The following is a 20,878-nucleotide window of genomic DNA, read 5'->3' as shown; positions in this document are numbered from 1 at the left end:
CACTACTTTTTTAGTTCATGAATCTATCTTTTGTGGTTTTTAAACTGGAGTGATTTAATACTATGGTAAAGATTCTTTTGGCCATCAGTTTATCACACTGTCTTCATGCGCATCTGGTTACAGATTGTGCACTCTGTATCCCAAGGACAAAAGCCTACGAACAGAATTGTTAACTATCCAGCGAAAAATGTGCTTTTGAGATCAGAATTCTGATGTTCCTGAGATCCGTTACAATTGAGAATTTCAAGCTTTACACAAGGTCCCTAGAACAACTGCTTCCCTTGTTTTGGGGGCACTCAATCACATCAGCCATGCATGTTGGTTGACGGTACCTTGGTGAGACATGACATCACGTCTGGAAACTCATCCAGCAATCAACAAAATGGAAGGTTTGTTGTTAGAAAGACAACTTGAGCATTCACGTCCATGGCTATTGACCAGGCTCATGAACAACATACAAATAGAGTGAAGAGTGACGGCTGGTTGGAGCCCAACTACTGCAAACACATCACAAACAGAGGAAGCAGTCCAAGAAGACGTGTTCAAGAATTCCTGGAAAATGGGACTCTTTCTTGACATCATCGGCCAAGAAAAACAAACTATTCACCTTTTTGACAGAAGAACTGATAACATCCCAGGACACAGTAAAACAAATCTTTGCCACAAGTGGGAATCTGGTTCTGAAACAAAAGGTGGCTGAAGCTAAGGGGCCTATTTCTCCTTGTTCTCAATAAGAGTCACATACCAAATGGTTCTTGCATGCCTTGAATTTGTCTCATCATGAACACAAACGTTTTTTGCTTAGAACTGTGGACACTGATGTTGTTGCCAATGCATTATTGCATTCACTGGGTATTCACGTTTTTGGATCGTGATCAGAACAGGGAAAACTTCAGATATATTCCGATACATACTGTCCCTTCAGGAATTGGAGAAGATGTAGCCAACGCTCATGGTGCATTTCACGCATTTACTTGTTGTGACTAAGTGTCTTTCTTTGCAACCAAGGGCATAAAGACAGTATGGAACACATAAATAGCAGACACAGAAGTCATTGATGCACTTCAAACACTCGCAAGTGGACCTACTAAAGATGTCATGAAAATCTTCCCCATTGTGCAGGGCTTTGTGTGTCTGATGTATCACAAAACCAACACCAGCAGCAATGTCAATAAGTCCAGAAAAGAACTGCTCACCAAAAACGGACAATCATCTGAGAACAAATGAAATGAAAGAGAAGTACCATGATACCAAATATGAGAAAGCTATATGAACAACTGAGGGCCTAACATTTAAAAATGTCCAAAAATAAGGATAAATTTGGTAGCCATCTTGGATTTTGTGGCCATGTTGGAAACATTATGGCAACCAAGTATCTAAAAATAATCATATGAAAGAGAAGTACCATAATACCAAATATGGTAAAATTATAAGAACTACTAAAGGCCTAATATTTACAAATGTCCAAAAATAAGGATACTTTTGGTGGCCATATTTGAAAATATTGGATGGCCCTATAGCCATAAATGTTTGTACTGGGTACTGTGTACCAAAATGTCATGCTTTTAACTTAAAGTACACAGTTTAGTCAATAAGCCGCTCCACTTTACTGCTGACAGTCATATACAACATAACTCGCCCACTAAGCACAATCATTAGCTTTGTTGTGATTGTTGAATATTTTATCTGGATCTCCTATAGTATTTCCATAACTCTCTCAGCATTCCAGTTGTCTTTTCTTTTCCACGCATTCCGATTTCTTCATCTTTGTAAAAGGTAGAAGCACTTGTGCTGAACAAGTTGTCTGATTGTCAACTTTCATTGATAGATCTGTATTTTATTCTCAATATGCATGGCTTCCTAATTAATGTACCGGTATATACTTTATATCTGCTCATTTCATACAGAAAAGACTGGGAATTGTATATTTAAAATATAGTATATAATGTATCGGTAAGGATTGTGTTCTTTTGTTTTAACAGTACAAAGAAAGAGAAGAAGAGGCTCTTTTAAGTGTCAATTCAGAACCTCATGCATCTGTTGGAGTACATGCTGACCAACTCATTTCTGCTGTGGCTCCCTTATGCTCCCAGAACTCTCCAGCAAGCAACAAGTGCCAACCGTGCAGCACCCTGTCTGTGTCAAAAGGAATATTCTAGTCTTGTGACACTCAAGTCATCACCCACAGGGTTCATTCATTTCTGAAATTACATTTCTCAACTAGCGTATTAAGCTATGAAAATTAGATTGTGATTGTTAATTGATACCTTTCATTTCTGGTAAAACAGTGTCTTTATGATAGTGTTGGTTTTGGGGGTACCATTTCCTTAGACCCTGAATAATTGGGTGACTGTCACAGACTGCAGTCACTCTTGGAACAAAATTTATTTTTTGAGGTTAATTCAAATGATTCTTCTCTTGTTTTGAAGCTAAATCTGTATTTGATATACTTTTAGCCCCATCACTATGATCACAAGTTCTCTGAGAAAACATGTAAAATTTAAACAGGTTTTGTCAGATTATTAGTTGTTTTATTTTCCTGTTTTTGCTTGTCAGTATGCAATTTTGCATGAACAAGGTAACACCTGGATATAGTTGGACATTGGTAATCAGTAAGTTGCAAACAGTTTCAAATGGCTGTAATTCCTTGTAAATATGAATAAAGTCTGTTCAAATGTGTCTGTAATTGTTTGTATGAACCTAGTGAGCTGCATAGTGTTTTGGTTTATTTTCTTTTTTCATGTCTGATGCCATATGGACCTGTCATATCAGGCTTTTATCTGCTGAGGAGAAAATGCATTTGTCTTCTGTGGAAGTTACAATTTTATGGTATGAAATAGCTTCATTGTTTACAGTACCCCATACACAACATTTCAGTAATTGTTTCCCAAATTAAGTTGTGTCATTAATGTGTTTATTGTATGATTAATAATTTGAAAGGGTGAAAGAAGAAACTTGTGACATTTTGTCAAAGATTGTGCTGATGAGCTTTAAAGTGATGATATATTATGTGCAGCATTCTCTATGCAGCTGTGGTTTTTTTTGTGGGGGAGGGGGGAAATTGAGCAGTATTCTGAAGAAAACAGGGTTACAAGTTTGAGTGTTTTCCAAGATACATACGACACTTTGGCCTGTCATCTTTTTGCCCAATTAATATCATCCAACAATAATATATTTTATGGCTTCCACAATTTGAAAGTTCTACTTGACTGAAGACCAACTTCAGGATCAGTCCATGATCAGGTCCAGGTTCAGCTTAAAGGGGCACTGATCTAACGCAATTCCCCGGGACTGGTTGTTGCCTTTGTTATTGTTTTTCCCCAGTGAGTACTTGGAAGTATAGCAGAAATCTAGACTAGTTTGCGACCTCTGCTGCGCAATTCGTAAGCGCATCAGTCACTTTTTTGAGTAGTAATGGGCGTAAGGTCACATTGATCAACAAAATGAAATACTGTTTTCGAGATAATAAGGTAATGTAGGTATCTTTGTGGGTAGCATCGGTAATGGTGATGAAGTTTTGATAGCAAGTCACTTGCTTTGTAATTTTGCGATTTTCGTTTACACTATTTTGACTTGCAACACAAAGTAAATATTTCACCTGAGCATTGCTTTTTTTATAGTGTGTATATTTTTTTACTGTCAAAATGTGTTAACATTTTCAACTTTATTAAACGTCTAAATATTCAGTTATTTTACAAAGTGACTGAAAAACATTTCCATCTGTATTATTATGATAACGAATTCCAAACATTTTGAAGTTTAATGTCATCACCAAGAGACTGAAAATGTTACGTTGAAAAGTACATTTCTATGTTGTTTGGCTTCTAATCCTACATAATAATCTGTTGTGATGTTTGTAGGCCCTTTTGATCATCTTTATCAATCTGGACAGATTTTTTAGTCAAAATGACTGAAATATTTACACATTTTATAAATTGCCTGAGAGAATCACATTTTACAAATTGACGGTAATATATACACGCTTACAAAGGAAAAGATCTGTGAAAACAACGTCTATCGCGCATTGAAGAATTTCCCAACCAAGACGTAGAGAAACAAGAACGAATCGGTTCAAATGAAGGAAAACAAAATGCAAAACCATAATTGCAACCTACCAAATTTATGTGTATAAAATTTAGGCAGCTTCCTTGTTTGAGGAATGTATCCGTGAATATCCACACAAAGGAACAATATCCCACTCGTCTGCAGCTGTACAAAGAAACTTATTCGATGTCATGTGTCTCTGTAACAATCAAGTATTTTGAAAGATATATATCGTTTCGGGATATCATAACCCGCGTTCGTTTCTCAACTGATCACTTGGATTGTTTCAGGTGTTTCACATAGGTGTCAAGTCTCAAGGGTCGGCTGAGAAAGCCCACGTGACAACTATTTTCATAACGTTCACGGTTCCTAAAAAATCCATTGAGTGATAGATAACAATGATCAATCAATCAATATATTATCAGTTAACCCTTTGAACAAAGTATGTTGTTTTTACATCGGCACTTCACGCCATGATATGAGTGTATTCCCTTTGTTTTAGTAAACCTAGACATGTAAACACTCACTTTTGACATATCCACTGTGCAAGATAACAGTGATTTATCAATCAACGTATTTTTCCATTAATCCTTTGATGACTAGGAACGATCCGTTGATTTACAAAAAAAAGTAAATCAACTGATCATTCACCTCTTGCTGGTCTGCCATGTGCATATTACATAACACACATTTTACCTCACTTCAAACCTGGATTTAGATTGAATAATTACCCCAGACACAATAAATGCCAAATGGGAACCTTTGTCAGGTAATCTAAGTGGTGCTACCACTAATTGTACCTGTAATAAATTCATTAACTGAGTATCAAGTGAATGACGACAAATACACAAGTGTAGGGTTATACGAGAAAACGTGGATGACAACAAGCGAGTAGTAATCGTATTATCCACGCAATCCGAAATCCGAAAATGCTTTCACTGCATAGATACTTTTTTTAGTATTAAACTATAACCATCTGGGGTATTTCCAAATGACGACATCTGATGAGCTCCGCCGTTCTTTTTGTCTGTTTGTTTAGGCTGAAGAAATTAATTAACATGCGCCCTTTGTCGAAATCTTTATAGATCACAGTTAACCAATCAGTGTTTATGCAAAAATGCGTAAAACAAATATTGCCAAATATTGTTTATTTAGCTATCCTTGCAGACGGTAGCCCAGTCTCTGGTCACGCTCAGTTGCGTTGCATATCATCCGGGTACTCACGGGGGAAAAAACAATAACAAAGGCAACAACCAGTCCGGGGAATTGCGTTAGATCAGTGCCCCTTTAAGGTCTGGATAAACACACAACACATGGGTGTTTAGGTTAAAGATGTAGACTGAACATAGGGAACCAGTGTTTATATTCTCCATAGTGTGACCAAAATTAGGTGTTATTGATATTTTGTTGCTTCTTTAGAAAAGTAAAATGTAGAAATACTTGATATGACTTAATCACAAGATATTGACCCAGAAACATACTTGAACTGGCATTCTAGACCATGACAGGAAACCTGTTTACTTGAAATGAATGATGATAGTTTGATTTTTATTAGAATTATTTTGTGACCAATGATGTTTTCATCTGTGGCTTAGAATGTTATGCTGTGGGTGATGTTGCACTTTAGTAATGTTGACACTAGGAGTCCTTGTTTTGTCTGTGTCAGTATATTTTGATTGTAGTCTGTTACTTTAGTGAGTTCAGGTTATGTTGGATAGCGTACCAATATCTGTGTCACATGAATTATCTTTATCATATTCCTGTGATTGTAATTTTGTACCCAAGTAATTTTATTGTATATTCCATTGATACATGCTCATGAATATGTTGTCTTTATGTGTATTGCACATGCATAACAATATTAGCACACCTAACTGTTTGATCTGCATATGGATGATTTCTCAGTTTATTAAATGCAGCTGTTTGATGAACTATGTAACTTGTTAACATCAAGTCAGTGGTGTGTCCAGATATCCAAGCAGTGTCATAATGGCTTCACCATGTGACTAGCTCGGCACCACCGTATCTCACAGCTAATATAATTTTATTATACCAGTAACAATGTTATGTTAATCCCTGCCATTAATTGTACTATGACATGATATATATTTAAACTCTTAAATACCACATTATGTATGGTCATATTGATATTTACTGTTTATTACCATGTATTTTTAACTCACCTGGCCTGAAGGACCATGTGAGCTTATGTTGCAAGGCGTAGTCGAGTCCATGAACTGTTTTACATTTTCGAGTTCTTCTCTGAAATGGCTTGATGGATTCAGCTGAAATGTTTGTTACTATAAATAAATTCAAGTTTGTTCGTGGCATCAAAATTGAAATTTCAATATGGTTTCCATGTGCCCTCTTTGATTAAACACCATAAAAAAGTTTATAAAAAGAATTGAAAGGGCCACAGGCCTGAAACTTGCTAAATTTGGTAATTGTCTAGTTACTAGTGGCGTTAAACATATATTCAATTTGTATTTTGACCTTTGAACTTTGGTCCATGGAAATAATATCAAAATGCATTTCCTCTCACTTGTAAATGTCATCTCAGAAACCACTGGAATCAGTGAATTTGAAACTTAACATGCCTGTGCCCACCAGTGATGGTGCCCTAATTTGTTCAGGGGCTTTCTATCTGATTGTCATTATGGCCACCACAGCAGCCATATTGAAAATGCTTTTTAAAATATAATGCTATTTGGTACATGTAAAGTTCGTAGTAACGCTTAACATATATGTATTGTTTTTTCTATGATATTTTGATTTTTGACGTGATTTGTCCTTTGCACTTCGTTTATACTGAAAACTGGAACTTCTTATGGTCAATAATCATCTATTTTCTCTCAAAATGTAATGGCATTTGGTATTCATATATATATATATATATACCACGTGTAATTAGGAGGGGGATATTTCAACTATTTTGAAAAATTGTTTTTATGGCCCCATTAACTGCTCCTCCTTTTCTGCTCAGAGTGTACTGTTGCAACTTTGTATTCTACTGTGCATTCAATATTGTAGGTTAAGAGACATTTTAGATTATCAGCTACTTGTTTCATAGTTGTTAAATCAGTATTTATGCTGAAAATATTTTAAAAGAAATGTTGACAGCAACTTAGTTTAAGTGTCTGTCTTTATTGACATTTTAAAGTGTTGATTACATATCCAAGTGGGCTACAGTGCAGCAGCACTGTTTGTATTTGTGTAGCAATATACCATGCTTCTCAGTGCAAATCATGTGATGTGGTGAGGTCAGTAGATATGTAAAAGAACACCAGGTGTATGTGAATAATGGAAACAACAAAACAATCAAGTAATTAAGGGGAAAACCAAGAAAGGAACACTATATCTTATACACCCACTTTAAAGGTGGAAAAAGTAGTGTTGACTGTAAATCAATTGACAGCAATACCCTTTTCTTCAAAATAACTAGATAATAAAGAATGAAAAAGAGCAGTTAAATGTTTCTGCCAGCTGTCAGCTATGGTATGTTCTTCAATCAGGATACTTACTCGAGTAGAAACGTTACCACTGAACAAAGTTTTCTGATGGTTATGTGCTTAGTTATGCAACTATGATGTGACATTGTATTTTATGAGCTGATAACTAGGTACGACAAATATGCATCATGATCACCTCTCGTTTATTTGATTTTTGCATGTTAACATCAAGACACTATTATTTGTCATTACATGTAAACCAAATTTCATTAAATTGCTCAAAAGCCGCTCTAACTGGTTCAAATTCTTGCTTTCAGAAAAGACATGCAATGTAGATTATTTAATTGCATTTATTCTGTTCATTGTTGCAAACTATTGAATTTGTTTGTTATTGTACAGGGCGGTCGGATAGCCTAGTGGTTAAAGCGTTCGCTCGTCACGCCGAAGACCCGGGTTCGATTCCCGACATAGGTACAATGTGTGAAGCCCATTTCTGGTGTCCCCCGCCGTGATATTGCTGGAATATTGCTAAAAGCGGCGTAAAACCTCACTCACTCACTCACTGTTATTGTACATACACGTACACGGCTATCCTTATCCATCCTACTAAATTTTAGATGAACAGCAATTGTATATTGATTGGCTTTTTAAAAAAACCCTAAGCATTAATGATCTAGCATCTTTGCTAAATTATGACCAAGCTATATTTCCATCAAAAAGTAAGGTAACTGAGGAAATGATAATAAAGGTGTCATGACCAGGGGTCCGGAAAATTTAAAATCCCAATCGGACGTTTGCATTTAGGCCATGCCCCCTTCAAATAGCGTATGTTAGTACGACTTTTCACACACATTACAAGTTTACGTATTCATAATATGATGAATTATGAATTGTTTTAATTTAAATTGTTTAATTCACCGGACAATTAATAACAAATAATATCATTTTTAGATTTACATGGAAAACATACGTTTGTTTCTTTTATAATAACGATCTGTTAACGTAGTGAACGGTCTTATTAATATTCATGAGTTATATTCATGAGTCTGCTCAAGTGTACGCGTTTTAACATTTGGATCGAGACTATTATCCCATATTTGGTTATCACGTGACCTCACGGGAATTTTTTTTTTTAAACTAAAGATTTTTTTAAAAACAAGACATAATTTAATCACAAATAAAAAAATATCGTTGATAGCAATAGTTATTTGAATACTTTTTTCATCTGTACTTATTTATTGACCATAAAAAAATTGGATATCGATCGTCCGAGAAAGCAAAATGGCGGTCAATCAAGATTCAATATACGACTAGCTACTGAAAACAATAAAATCTGCAAATCCTCATTGTATGTCAACCAAGTGAAAGTCGTTAGTACGACTTACAAAATGATCGTCCAGACTTTGAGGGTTTGGCAGATCCGCTCGACTGATCTCCATCGGTCGACTGGCTGTCGTCACGCTTTCGCTTCTTGTCTGAGGTTACGTACCGTAGCATTGTGAGGTTAATGAGGTACATCGATGATGCAAGGTATTAATGTACAGTTGTAAACACCTTTCACTCAAATTAACAAGATGTTCTCAGTAATTAATCCTCGATTAATCAGTGTCAACTCAGTTTATTGCCTATTACAGTGATTTGGACTATCATGTAGGTACGATGTATTTACAGCAATCAAACAAACAAAGCTTGTCAGTGTAGTAAATCTTCATTGTGTTGCAACTGCAGACAGAAACTGCTCAGTCCTAACTGTTGATCATGTCCGGTCAAAATTTAAGAATGTCCGGACAATACTTTTTAAAATGTCCGGTAGGCAATATTTTAAAACGGACATTTGAGATTCCCAATCGGACATGTCCGGCGCATATGACGGTTTCCGGACCCCTGGTCATGACGTTGAATGTCTGTAAAATTGATTTCGAACGTGTGAATAATATCTGGTGTATCCACCATGTTGGGCCATATATAGAGAATCTCACCCAAGTGTCTTTTGATATCAAATATATCAACACGAGTTGATAAAAGTGGAAAAATTACGAGGCTTGCCGAGGATTTTTGCCACTTTTATCAACGAGTGTTGATATGTTTGATATCAAAAGACACGAGGGTGAGATTTTATTTATCATCCAACATCATTCTTTCAACTTTTTCAATTTGTAGACAGTAATTAGTAGTGTCTTCGGTGTAAAAAGTACTGCTAACAGCTTCAGTAGCAGAGCCATTAGTGATGTCATTTGATTGTGACGTCATAGAAACCAGTGACGTCACAATGGTCTGCAAAGCATTGTGATGTAATTTCATTGCAGCGATATCTACAGTGTAGATATCGCTTGATCTCATCCAAGCGATATCTCCTGTGGGAGCCAGTATTGGATGATAAATACATGATGCCTTGATCGTATACTGTTCATTACCTTGCATATGGTTACTCTTTGGGCCACTGATACTCTGTTGGGGACATGTCAGGATACTTAGCGGGCCAGCCATCGGAGTATGCCTTCTCATCGGAGATAATTGGTCATGACCTAGGCACAATGTGGTCTGACATTGTCATCTTGCCTTTCAAAATTTTTGGCAATAATTCTAACGAAAAGAACAACAACAGAACGCAAAATCTTGTCAACGTGTCGCTGGCCAGTCAAATGTCCATTCAGAATAACGAAATCAGGCCGCCTTTGGTGTGAAATACTTCCCCTATATTGATCATAGCCAAGATATGTTGCCCTGGCATACCAATCGCCGGTACGTCCCCCTCTGTGAATCAGAGGCAAAACCTTGAATCATCTAAAACACCATTGTCATTGAGCCCCTCCCTGGTGTTACCAAGCCACCCAATCTTTGCCGCCTATGGTAAGTTGTTTGGGTCCCACCCATCACGGGATGTCTTGCTTTCAGGTAGGCTGCATAAAGGCGATTTCTGATGGTAGATATTGAAATTTACCTTTCTGTTATTGAACGGAATTCCCTTTCGGAAATAACCAAATTTAAGTAGTGTAATTAATGTAATGAGATCTTGTCTTGGTGTTGTATTTTTAGGCCTGCGACACCCAGCATTTTTGAGTGTGATTAGCTCAATTGTATAAGTGGTTGTGTGTTCCCCTATAAGTGCACACACGTTGGCTTCTGTGTGCATGTGCATCACATGCTCTTCATGCCTGATGTGAAATTTCATTGTGATCAGATGTTGTGTTCAGATGCAATGCCACAGTAATCTAAATGTACACTTCAACGATAGCTACATTTAAATCATTAGTTCCCTTATTTTTTGTTGATTGTATGTTTCGTATTTTATGATGTTTCCACATCTGGATCAACATCTTATTGATTGCCTTCTAATCTCACAACTACCATAAATGGTTTTAGTTGACTTCTAGTGCTTCAGTCTTGCGATACAACAGAAAAAGAGACTGTTTCATTTTCTGGTCTAGAATGAAAATTACTTTTTAAGTTATGTTGGTGGCTGACAGTTGTGTAAATTCTTTCTTTTTGTTCCGCCCTATCAATTTATCAATGAGTAATATCTAAGTAACTGATACCTTATTACGGTAGGAAAGTCAAGTTTTGCTGAGATTGTAGCTTCACATTCATAATAATAGGTCCATGCATGACACAGGGTTCAACTGGTTCCCTGGCCTGACAGACAAATACCAATAAGCATTAATCAGGACCATTATTTTTTTACTGCCAATAAATTTAACTGGTTTGGGAAAGTATGAAATGACCTGACAGAATAAATGAACAGAAAAAAGTGCAAAAACATACACAACCAAAATTATATTAAGATGTTACATTCTTTGAAATTGACATCTTGCAATTGTCTAGATGAGCTATGACTTCATCAACAGTGCATCACATGTACTTGCATACTTCACCAAATTGTTTACCAAAACAGTAAGTAGCATATTAGAATATGTTTCCTCCAATTTCTGAGAAGCTTTTGTCATTTGCTCCTTCTCCAGTTATCACAAGCACATTAGTCTTATCTTTCAGTGTTGTTTACCTGCATGTACTGTATCATTTCTGCTGAATTTTATACGATTCGTCATTAAATCACTTTTAAAAAATCAGTTGTTTTTCTGGTCCTGACAAACACTGAAGAGACAGACAATAGATGATGACTGAATATACTCATAAAAAGGCAACTGAAGTCAACATAGCAACTTTGCAGATTTTTATTCTTTAAGGCATAATTAATCACAAATGCTGGACCCAAAACTAAATTTGGAAAACGTAAATAGCGTAAACCAGACGATAAAAAACGACAGAAGAAATTGTTCCCCAAACAAAAAATTCTGCCATAAAGGGGAATCCCCTTTCCCGAGGTTAAAACAGGGTTCCTGCAGTTCGATGTTGCACAATTTCAACAATCGGCCGACACTCAGTCTGCCTGTTTCTGCGTCGGATTCATTTATTGCGTGGAAGAGGTCCCAGCTGCAGCTAGTATTTTATTACTCAAACAGGATGTTAGTAATAAACACTAGCTGTCGATTGTTAATTGATATATTTATTCACAATGTCAAGATCAAAGGTCGCTTCACACATTCAACAATGTGTCCAATATTGTTAATTTTTAAACTTATCCTTTCTCACACTTTGCATTTTTCTTTCTTCTTTTGATCCTGGGTAGAAACATGTCTGAAATATATGTTCGCTCTTTCAAATCGCCACACATTGGTGATATGTTTTGTTAACAGGGAATCCGTTTTTGTTTTTGCTTCCTTTGCCAATCCAATTTTGCCTTTTCTATGTCTTCTTGCCTGCATCATCTTTGCCTTTCATCATGGATAAGCAGCCCCCCCCCCCATTCCCCCACGTTGGTCCATGTGTTTGACGTGTAGGCGTCTTTTCTCTCCTTCACACCCTCTCTACGATTGTCACGGCAAAATGTTTTTAATGTGGGTCTGACATTGAAGAGTGCATCCACGCACCAAATATTTTTATTCTCAGACAGATATTTTTGAGGATAGCTCCCATGGCCTAAAAGTCATGCATGTGAAAAAGTTTGAATCGTTAAAGAATTTTCAGTGCTGTTGGGTCTTGGCCTCAAGTCATCATTCTTGATGGAATTGTGCTATTCTGTCCTTAAAGGTGGAACATCTAAGAGTGGATCAACACAGCAAATATTTTTATTCCAAGACGGATATTTTTTAGGATAGCTCCCATGGCCTAAAAGTCATGCATTTGAAAAAGTTCAAATCGCTGATGTGCTTTCAGTGCTGTTGGTTCTTGGCCTCAAGTCATCATTTTTGATGGAATTGCGCCATTCCTTGAAGGTGGGACATCTAAGAGTGCATCCACACACCAAATATTTTTATTCTGAGACGGATATTGTTGAGGATACCTCCAATAGAGTAAAAGTCATGCATGTGGAAAAGTTTGAATCGCAAATGTATTTTCAGTGCTGTTGGTTCTTGGCCTCAAGTCATTGTTTTTGATGGAATTGCGCCATTTCTTCTGTAAAGATGGGACAACTAAGAGTGGAGCCACACACCAAACATTTTTATTCTGAGACGGATATTGTCGAGGATAGTTCCCATGGCGTAAAAGTCATGCATGTGAAAAAGTTCGAATCACTGATCTCCTTTCAGTGCTGTTGGTTCTTAGCCTCAAGTCATCTTTTTTGATTGAATTGCGCTATTTCCTCCATGAAAATCAGGAATCTAAGAATGCACCTGGAAACCAAATATTTGTATTCTGAGACAGATTTTTTTAGAATAGTTCCCATGGCGTAAAAGTCATGCATGTGAAAAAGTTCGAATCCCTGATGTGCTTTCAGTGAAGGTGGGACATCTAAGAGTGGATCCACACACCATATATTTTTATTCTGAGACAGATACTGTTGAGGATAGCTCCCATGGTGTAAAAGTCATGCATGTGGAAATGTTCGAATCGCTGATGTACTTTCAGTGCTGATGGTTCTTGGCGCAAGTCATCTTTTTGGATGGAATTGCGCCATTTTTTCAGCGAAGGTGGGACATCTAAGAATGCATCCACACAGCAAATCTTTTTATTCTCAGACGGATGAAGTTGAGAATAGCTTCCATGGCCTAAAAGTCATGTATGTGGAAAAGTTCGAATCGCTGATGTGGTTGCAGTGCTGTTGGTTCTTGGCCTCAAGTCATCTTTTTTGATTGAATTGTGCAATTTCTTCCGTGAAGGTGGGGCATCTATGAGTGGATCCACACACCAAATATTTTTATTCTGAGTCGGATATTGTTGAGGATAGCTCCCATGGCGTAAAAACCATTCATGTGAAAAAGTTCGAATCGCTGATGAATTTTCAGTGCCGTTGGTTCTTGCCCATGGTCTTGGTCATAAGTTTTGATCGAATTGGGTCAATTTTTTCATCGAAGGTAGGCCGTCTAAGAATGCATCCACAAACTAAATATTTGTATTCGCAGACGGATATTTTTTAGGATAGCTCCCATGACGTTAAAGTCATGCATGTGAAAAAGTTCGAATCGCTAATGTATTTTCAGCGCTGATGGTTCTTGAACATTGTCTTGTTTTTTTCATGGAATTGCACCAATTCTTTTTATGTGGGTCGGACATCTAAGAGTGCATCCACACAGCAAACATTTTTATTCTCAGACGGATATCTTTTAGGATAGCACCAATGGCGTACAAGTCATGCATGTGGAAAAGTTTGAATCGCTGATGTACTTTCAGTGCTGTTGGTTCTTGGCCTCAAGTCATCTTTTTTGATGGAATTGCGCTATTTCTTCTATGAAAGTCGGGCAAACCAAATATTTGTATTCTGAGACTGATTTTTTTAGGATAGTTCCCATGGCATAAAAGTCATGCATGTGAAAAAGTTCGAATCGCTGATGTATTTTCAGTGCTGTTGGTTCTTGGCCTCAAGTCATAATTTTTCATGGAATTCCACCAATGTTTTTCACGTGGGTCGGATATCTAAGAGTGCATCCACACACCAAATATTTTTATTCTCAGACGGATTTTTTTAGGATATTTCCTATGGCGTAAAAGTCATGCATGTCAAAAAGTTGGAATCGCTGATGTACTTTCAGTGTTGTTGGTTCGTGGCCTCAAGTCTTTTTCTTTCGATGAAATGTGCTATTTTTTCCATGAAAGTCGGGCAATTAAGAAGGCATCCACACACCAATTGTTCTGAAACAGATTTTTTTAGGATATTTCCTATGGCGTAAAAGTCATGCATGTCAAAAGGTTCGAATCGCTGATGTACTTTCAGTGCTGTTGGTTCTTTGCCTCAAGTCATCTTTTTTAATGGCATTGCGCTATTTTTTCCATGAAAGTCGGGCATCTATGAATTCTTCCACACACCAAATGTTTGTATTCTGAGACGGACTTTTTAAGGATAGTTCCCATGGCGATTTGATGGTATTTTCAGCGCTGCTGGTTCTTGGACATTCTCTTGATTTTGGACATGTGGGTCGGACATCTGAGAGTTTATCCACACACCAAATAATTGTATTCTGAGACGGATGTTTTCTAGGATAGTCACCATGGCATAAAAGTCATGCCTGTAAGAAAGTTGAATCGCTCTATTTTCAGTGCTGTTGGTTCTTGGCCTGAAGTCATAATTTTTTATGGACTTGCACTATTTTTCCATGAAAGTCGGGCATCTAAGAGTGCATCCACACACCAAATATTTGTATTCTGAGAGGGATATTTTTTTAGGATAGCTCCCATGGCGTAAAAGTCATGCATGTGGAAAAGTTTCAATCGTTGATGTCCTTTCTGTGCTGTTGGTTTTTGGCCTCAAGTCATTATTTTTGATGGAATTGCGCCAATATTTTTCATGAGTTTCGGCCATATAAGAATGCATCCACACACAAAATATTTGTATTCTGAGGCTGATACTTTTGAGGATAGCTCCAATGGCGTAAAAGTCATGCTTGTGAAAAAGTTCAAATGAGTGAAGCATGTTCAGTTCTGTTTGTTCTTGACCACAAGTCATGATTTTTGATGGAATTGCGCCATTTCTTTTCATGCGTGTCGGCCATATAGGAATGCATCCACACACCAAATATTTGTATTCTGAGAATCATACTTTTGAGTATAACTCCATTGCGTAAAAGTCATCCATGTGAAAACGTTCAAATCACTGATGAATGTTCAGTTGTGTTGGTTCTTGACCTCAAGTCATGATTTTTGATGGAATTGCGCCGATTGTTTCCATGAGTGTTGGCCATATAAGAATGCACCCACACACCAAATATTTGTATTCTGAGGCTGAAACTGTTCAGGATAGCTCCTCCTATTGCGTAAAAGCCATGCTTGTCAAAAAGTTCGAATCACTGATGCATGTTCATTTCATTTTGCATTTTGACCTCAAGTCATGAGTTTTGATGGGATTGCGCTGATTTTTTTAGGAGTGTCGGCCATATGAGAATCCATCCACACACCAAATATTTGTATTCTGAGGCTGATACTTTTGAGGATAGCTCCCATGTTGTATAAGTCATGCTGGTGAAAAAGTTCGAATCACTAATGCATGTTCAGTTCTGTTTGTTCTTGACCTCAAGTCATGATTTTTGATGGAATTGCGCCAATATCTTTTTATGAGTGTCGACGATATCAGAATGCATCCACACACCAAATGTTTGTATTCTGAGGCTGATACCTTTGAGGATAGCTCCAATGCTTGTGAAAAAGTTCGAATCACTGATGCATGTTCATTTCATTTTGCTCTTGACCTTAAGTCATGATTTTTGATGGAATTGCGCCATTTTTTTTCATGAGTGTCGTCCACATAAGAATGTATCCACACACCAAATATTTGTATTCTGAGGCTGATACCTTTGAGGATAGCTCCCATGGCGTAAAAGTCATGCATTTGAAAAAGTTCGAATCACTAATGCATGTTCAGTTCTGTTGGTTCTTGACCTCAAGTCATGATTTTGTTGGAATTGCGCCAAAAAAAATTATGAGTGTCGACGATATCAGAATGCATCCACACACCAAATATTTGTATTCTTAGCCTCAAACATTTGAGGATAGCTCCCGTTGCGTAAAAGTCATGCTTGTGAAAAAGTTCGAATCACTGATGCATGTTCAGTTCTGTTTGTTCTTGACCTCAAGTCATGATTTTTGATGGAATTGCGCCTATATTTTTTCATGAGTGTCGACGATATCAGAATGCATCCACTCACTAAATGTTTGTATTCTTAGGCTCAAACATTTGAGTATAACTCCCATTGCGTAAAAGTCATGCTGGTGAAAAAGTTCAAATCACTGATGCATGTTCAGCTCTGTTTGTTCTTGACCTCAAGTCATGATTTTTGATGGAATTGCGCCAATTTATTTCAATAGTGACGGCCATATAGGAATCCCTTTACACACCAAATATTTGTATTCTGAGAATCATACTCTTGAGGATAGCTCCCATGGCGTAAAAGTCATGCATGTGAAAAGTTCGAATCACTGATGCATATCAGTTCTGTTTGTTCTTGACCTCAAGTCATGATTTTGTTGGAATTGCGCCAAAAAAAATTACGAGTGTCGACAATATCAAAATGCATCCACACACCAACTATTTGTATTCTTAGGCTCAAACATTTGAGGATAACTCCCGTTGCGTAAAAGTCATGCATGTGAAAAAGTTCGAATCACTGATGCATGTTCAGTTCTGTTTGTTCTTGACCTCAAGTCATGAGTTTTGATGGGATTGCGCTGATTTGTTTCATGAGTGTCGGCCATATAAAAATGCATCCACACACCAAATATTTCTCTTCGGAGGCTGATACCTTTGAGGATAGCTCCTATGGCGTTAAATGTCATGCTTGTGAAAAAGTTCAAATCACTGATACATGTTCATTTCATTTTGTTTTTTTACCTCAAGTCATGATTTTTGATGGAATTGCGCCGATTGTTTTCATGAGTGTCGTCCATATAAGAATGCATCCACACACCAAATATTTGTATTCTTAGGCTCAAACATTTGAGGATTACTCCCGTTGCGTAAAAGTCATGCATGTGAAAAAGTTCGAATCACTGATGCATGTTCAGTTGTGTTTGTTCTTGACCTCAAGTCATGATTTTTGATGGATTTGCGCCGATTGTTTTCATGAGTGTCGGCCATATAAGGATGCATCCACACACTAAATATTCGTATTCTGAGGCTCATACTTTTGAGTATAACTCCCGTTATACTGTTCTGTTCTGTTGGTTCTTGACCTCAAGTCATGATTTTTGATGGAATTGCGCCGATTGTTTTCATGAGTGTCGGCCATATAGGAATGCATCCACACACCAAATATTTGTATTCTGAGAATCATACTTTTGAGTATAACTCCATTGCGTAAAAGTCATCCATGTGAAAAAGTTCACTGATGCATGCTCAGTTCTGTTGGTTCTTGACCCCAAGTCATGATTTTTGATGGAATTGCGCCGATTGTTTCCATGAGTGTTGGCCATATAAGAATGCACCCACACACCAAATATTTGTATTCTGAGGCTGAAACTGTTGAGGATAGCTCCTGCTATTGCGTAAAAGCCATGCTTGTCAAAAAGTTCGAATCACTGATGCATGTTCAGTTGTGTTTGTTCTTGACCTCAAGTCATGATTTTTGATGGAATTGCGCCAATTGGTTTTATGAGTGTCGTCCACATACGAATGCATCCACACACCAAATATTTTTATTCTGAGGCTGGTACTTTTGAGGATAACTCCCATGGCGTAAAAGTCATGCTTGTCAAAAAGTTCGAATCACTGAAGGATGTTCAGTTTTTTTTGTTCTTGACCTCAAGTCATGATTTTTGATGGAATTGCGCCAAAAAAAAATTATGAGTGTCGACGATATCAGAATGCATCCACACACCAAATATTTGTATTCTGAGGCTCCTACGTTTGAGGATAGCTCCTATTGCGTAAAAGTCATGCTTGTGAAAAAGTTCGAATCACTGATTCATGTTCAGTTGTGTTTGTTCTTGACCTCAAGTCATGAGTTTTGATGGGATTGCGCTGATTTGTTTCATGAGTGTCGGCCATATAAAAATGCATCCACACACCAAATATTTCTCTTCGGAGGCTGATACCTTTGAGGATAGCTCCTATGGCGTTAAATGTCATGCTTGTGAAAAAGTTCAATTCACTGATACATGTTCATTTCATTTTGTTTTTTTACCTCAAGTCATGATTTTTGATGGAATTGCGCCGATTGTTTTCATGAGTGTCGTCCATATAAGAATGCATCCACACACCAAATATTTGTATTCTTAGGCTCAAACATTTGAGGATTACTCCCGTTGCGTAAAAGTCATGCATGTGAAAAAGTTCGAATCACTGATGCATGTTCAGTTGTGTTTGTTCTTGACCTCAAGTCATGATTTTTGATGGATTTGCGCCGATTGTTTTCATGAGTGTCGGCCATATAAGGATGCATCCACACACTAAATATTCGTATTCTGAGGCTCATACTTTTGAGTATAACTCCCGTTATACTGTTCTGTTCTGTTGGTTCTTGACCTCAAGTCATGATTTTTGATGGAATTGCGCCGATTGTTTTCATGAGTGTCGACCATATAAGAATGCATCAACACACCAAATATGTGTATTCTGAGGCTCATACGTTTGAGGATATCTCCTATTGCGTAAAAGTCATGCTGGTGAAAAGTTCGAATCACTGATGCATGCTGAGTTCTGTTTGTTCTTGACCACAAGTCATGATTTTTGATGGAATTGCGCCATTTTTTTTCATGAGTGTCGGCAATATACGAATGCATCCACACACCAAATATTTGTATTCTGAGAATCATACTTTTGAGTATAACTCCATTGCGTAAAAGTCATCCATGTGAAAAAGTTCACTGATGCATGCTCAGTTCTGTTGGTTCTTGACCCCAAGTCATGATTTTTGATGGAATTGCGCCGATTGTTTCCATGAGTGTTGGCCATATAAGAATGCACCCACACACCAAATATTTGTATTCTGAGGCTGAAACTGTTCAGGATAGCTCCTCCTATTGCGTAAAAGCCAAGCTTGTCAAAAAGTTCGAATCACTGATGCATGTTCAGTTGTGTTTGTTCTTGACCCCAAGTCATGATTTTTGATGGAATTACGCTGATTGTTTTCATGAGTGTCGGCCATATAAGAATGCATCAACACACCAAATATGTGTATTCTGAGGCTCATACGTTTGAGGATATCTCCTCTTGCGTAAAAGTCATGCTGGTGAAAAGTTCGAATCACTGATTCATGTTCAGTTCTGTTTGTTCTTGACCACAAGTCATGATTTTTGATGGAATTGCGCCATTTTTTTTCATGACTGTCGGCCATATAAGAATGCATCCACACACCAAATATTTGTATTCTGAGAATCATACTTTTGAGTATAACTCCATTGCGTAAAAGTCATCGATGTGAAAAAGTTCACTGATGCATGTTGAGTTCTGTTGGTTCTTGACCTCAAGTCATGATTTTTGATGGAATTGTGCTGATTGTTTTCATGAGTGTTGGCCATATAAGAATGCACCCACACACCAAATATTTGTATTCTGAGGCTGAAACTGTTGAGCATAGCTCCTGCTATTGCGTAAAAGCCATGCTTGTCAAAAAGTTCGAATCACTGATGCATGTTCAGTTGTGTTTGTTCTTGACCTCAAGTCATGATTTTTGATGGAATTGCGCCGATTCTTTTCATGACAATCGGCCATATAGGAATGCATCCACACACCAAACATTTGTGTTCTAAGAATCATAATTTTCAGGATAGCTCCCATGGCGTAAAAGTCATGCTTGTAAAAAAGATCGAATCACTGATGCATGTTCAGTTGTGTTTGTTCTTGACCTCAAGTCATGATTTTTTATGGAATTGCGCCAATTGGTTTTATGAGTGTCGTCCACATACGAATGCATCCACACACCAAATATTTGTATTCTGAGGCTGATACTTTTGAGGATAACTCCCATGGCGTAAAAGTCATGCTTGTCAAAAAGTTCGAATCACTGAAGGATGTTCAGTTTTTTTTGTTCTTGACCTCAAGTCATGATTTTTGATGGAATTGCGCCAAAAAAAAATTACGAGTGTCGACGATATCAGAATGCATCCACACACCAAATATTTGTATTCTGAGGCTCCTACGTTTGAGGATAGCTCCTATTGCGTAAAAGTCATTCTTGTGAAAAAGTTCGAATCACTGATTCATGTTCAGTTGTGTTTCTTCTTGATCTCAAGTCATGATTTTTGATGGAATTGCGCCAATTTTTTCATGAATTTCGGCCATATCAGAATACATCAATACACCAAACATGTGTATTCTGAGGCTCATACGTTTGAGGATAGCTCCTATTGCGTAAAAGTCATGCTTGTGAAAAAAGTTCGATTCACTGAATGCATGTTCAGTTCTGGTTGTTCTTGATCTCAAGTCATGATTTTTGATGGAATTGCGCCAATTTTTTTCA

At 37.3% G+C, this 20,878-nt stretch overlaps 1 protein-coding gene across 3 annotated transcripts in view; it reads left to right on the top strand.

The window, feature by feature from the left end:
* LOC124123237 (septin-7-like) overlaps positions 1 to 3,162 on the top strand; it is a 112,450-nt gene extending 109,288 nt beyond the window's left edge. For all 3 annotated transcript variants that reach the window (XM_046486539.2, XM_046486538.2, XM_046486537.2), the window contains one exon: positions 1,983 to 3,162. In XM_046486539.2, the coding sequence (XP_046342495.1) occupies positions 1,983 to 2,013 (31 nt within the window). In that variant the 3' untranslated portion in view covers positions 2,014 to 3,162. The remainder of the gene's footprint in view (positions 1 to 1,982) is intronic.
* The last annotated feature ends 17,716 nt before the right edge of the window (positions 3,163 to 20,878 follow it).

This window comes from Haliotis rufescens, unplaced genomic scaffold (genome assembly GCF_023055435.1).
Source record: "Haliotis rufescens isolate VD_foot unplaced genomic scaffold, xgHalRufe1.0.p SCAF_19, whole genome shotgun sequence".
Taxonomy (NCBI): Eukaryota; Metazoa; Mollusca; class Gastropoda; order Lepetellida; family Haliotidae; genus Haliotis; species Haliotis rufescens.
This window is presented reverse-complemented; position numbering and strand designations above follow the sequence as displayed.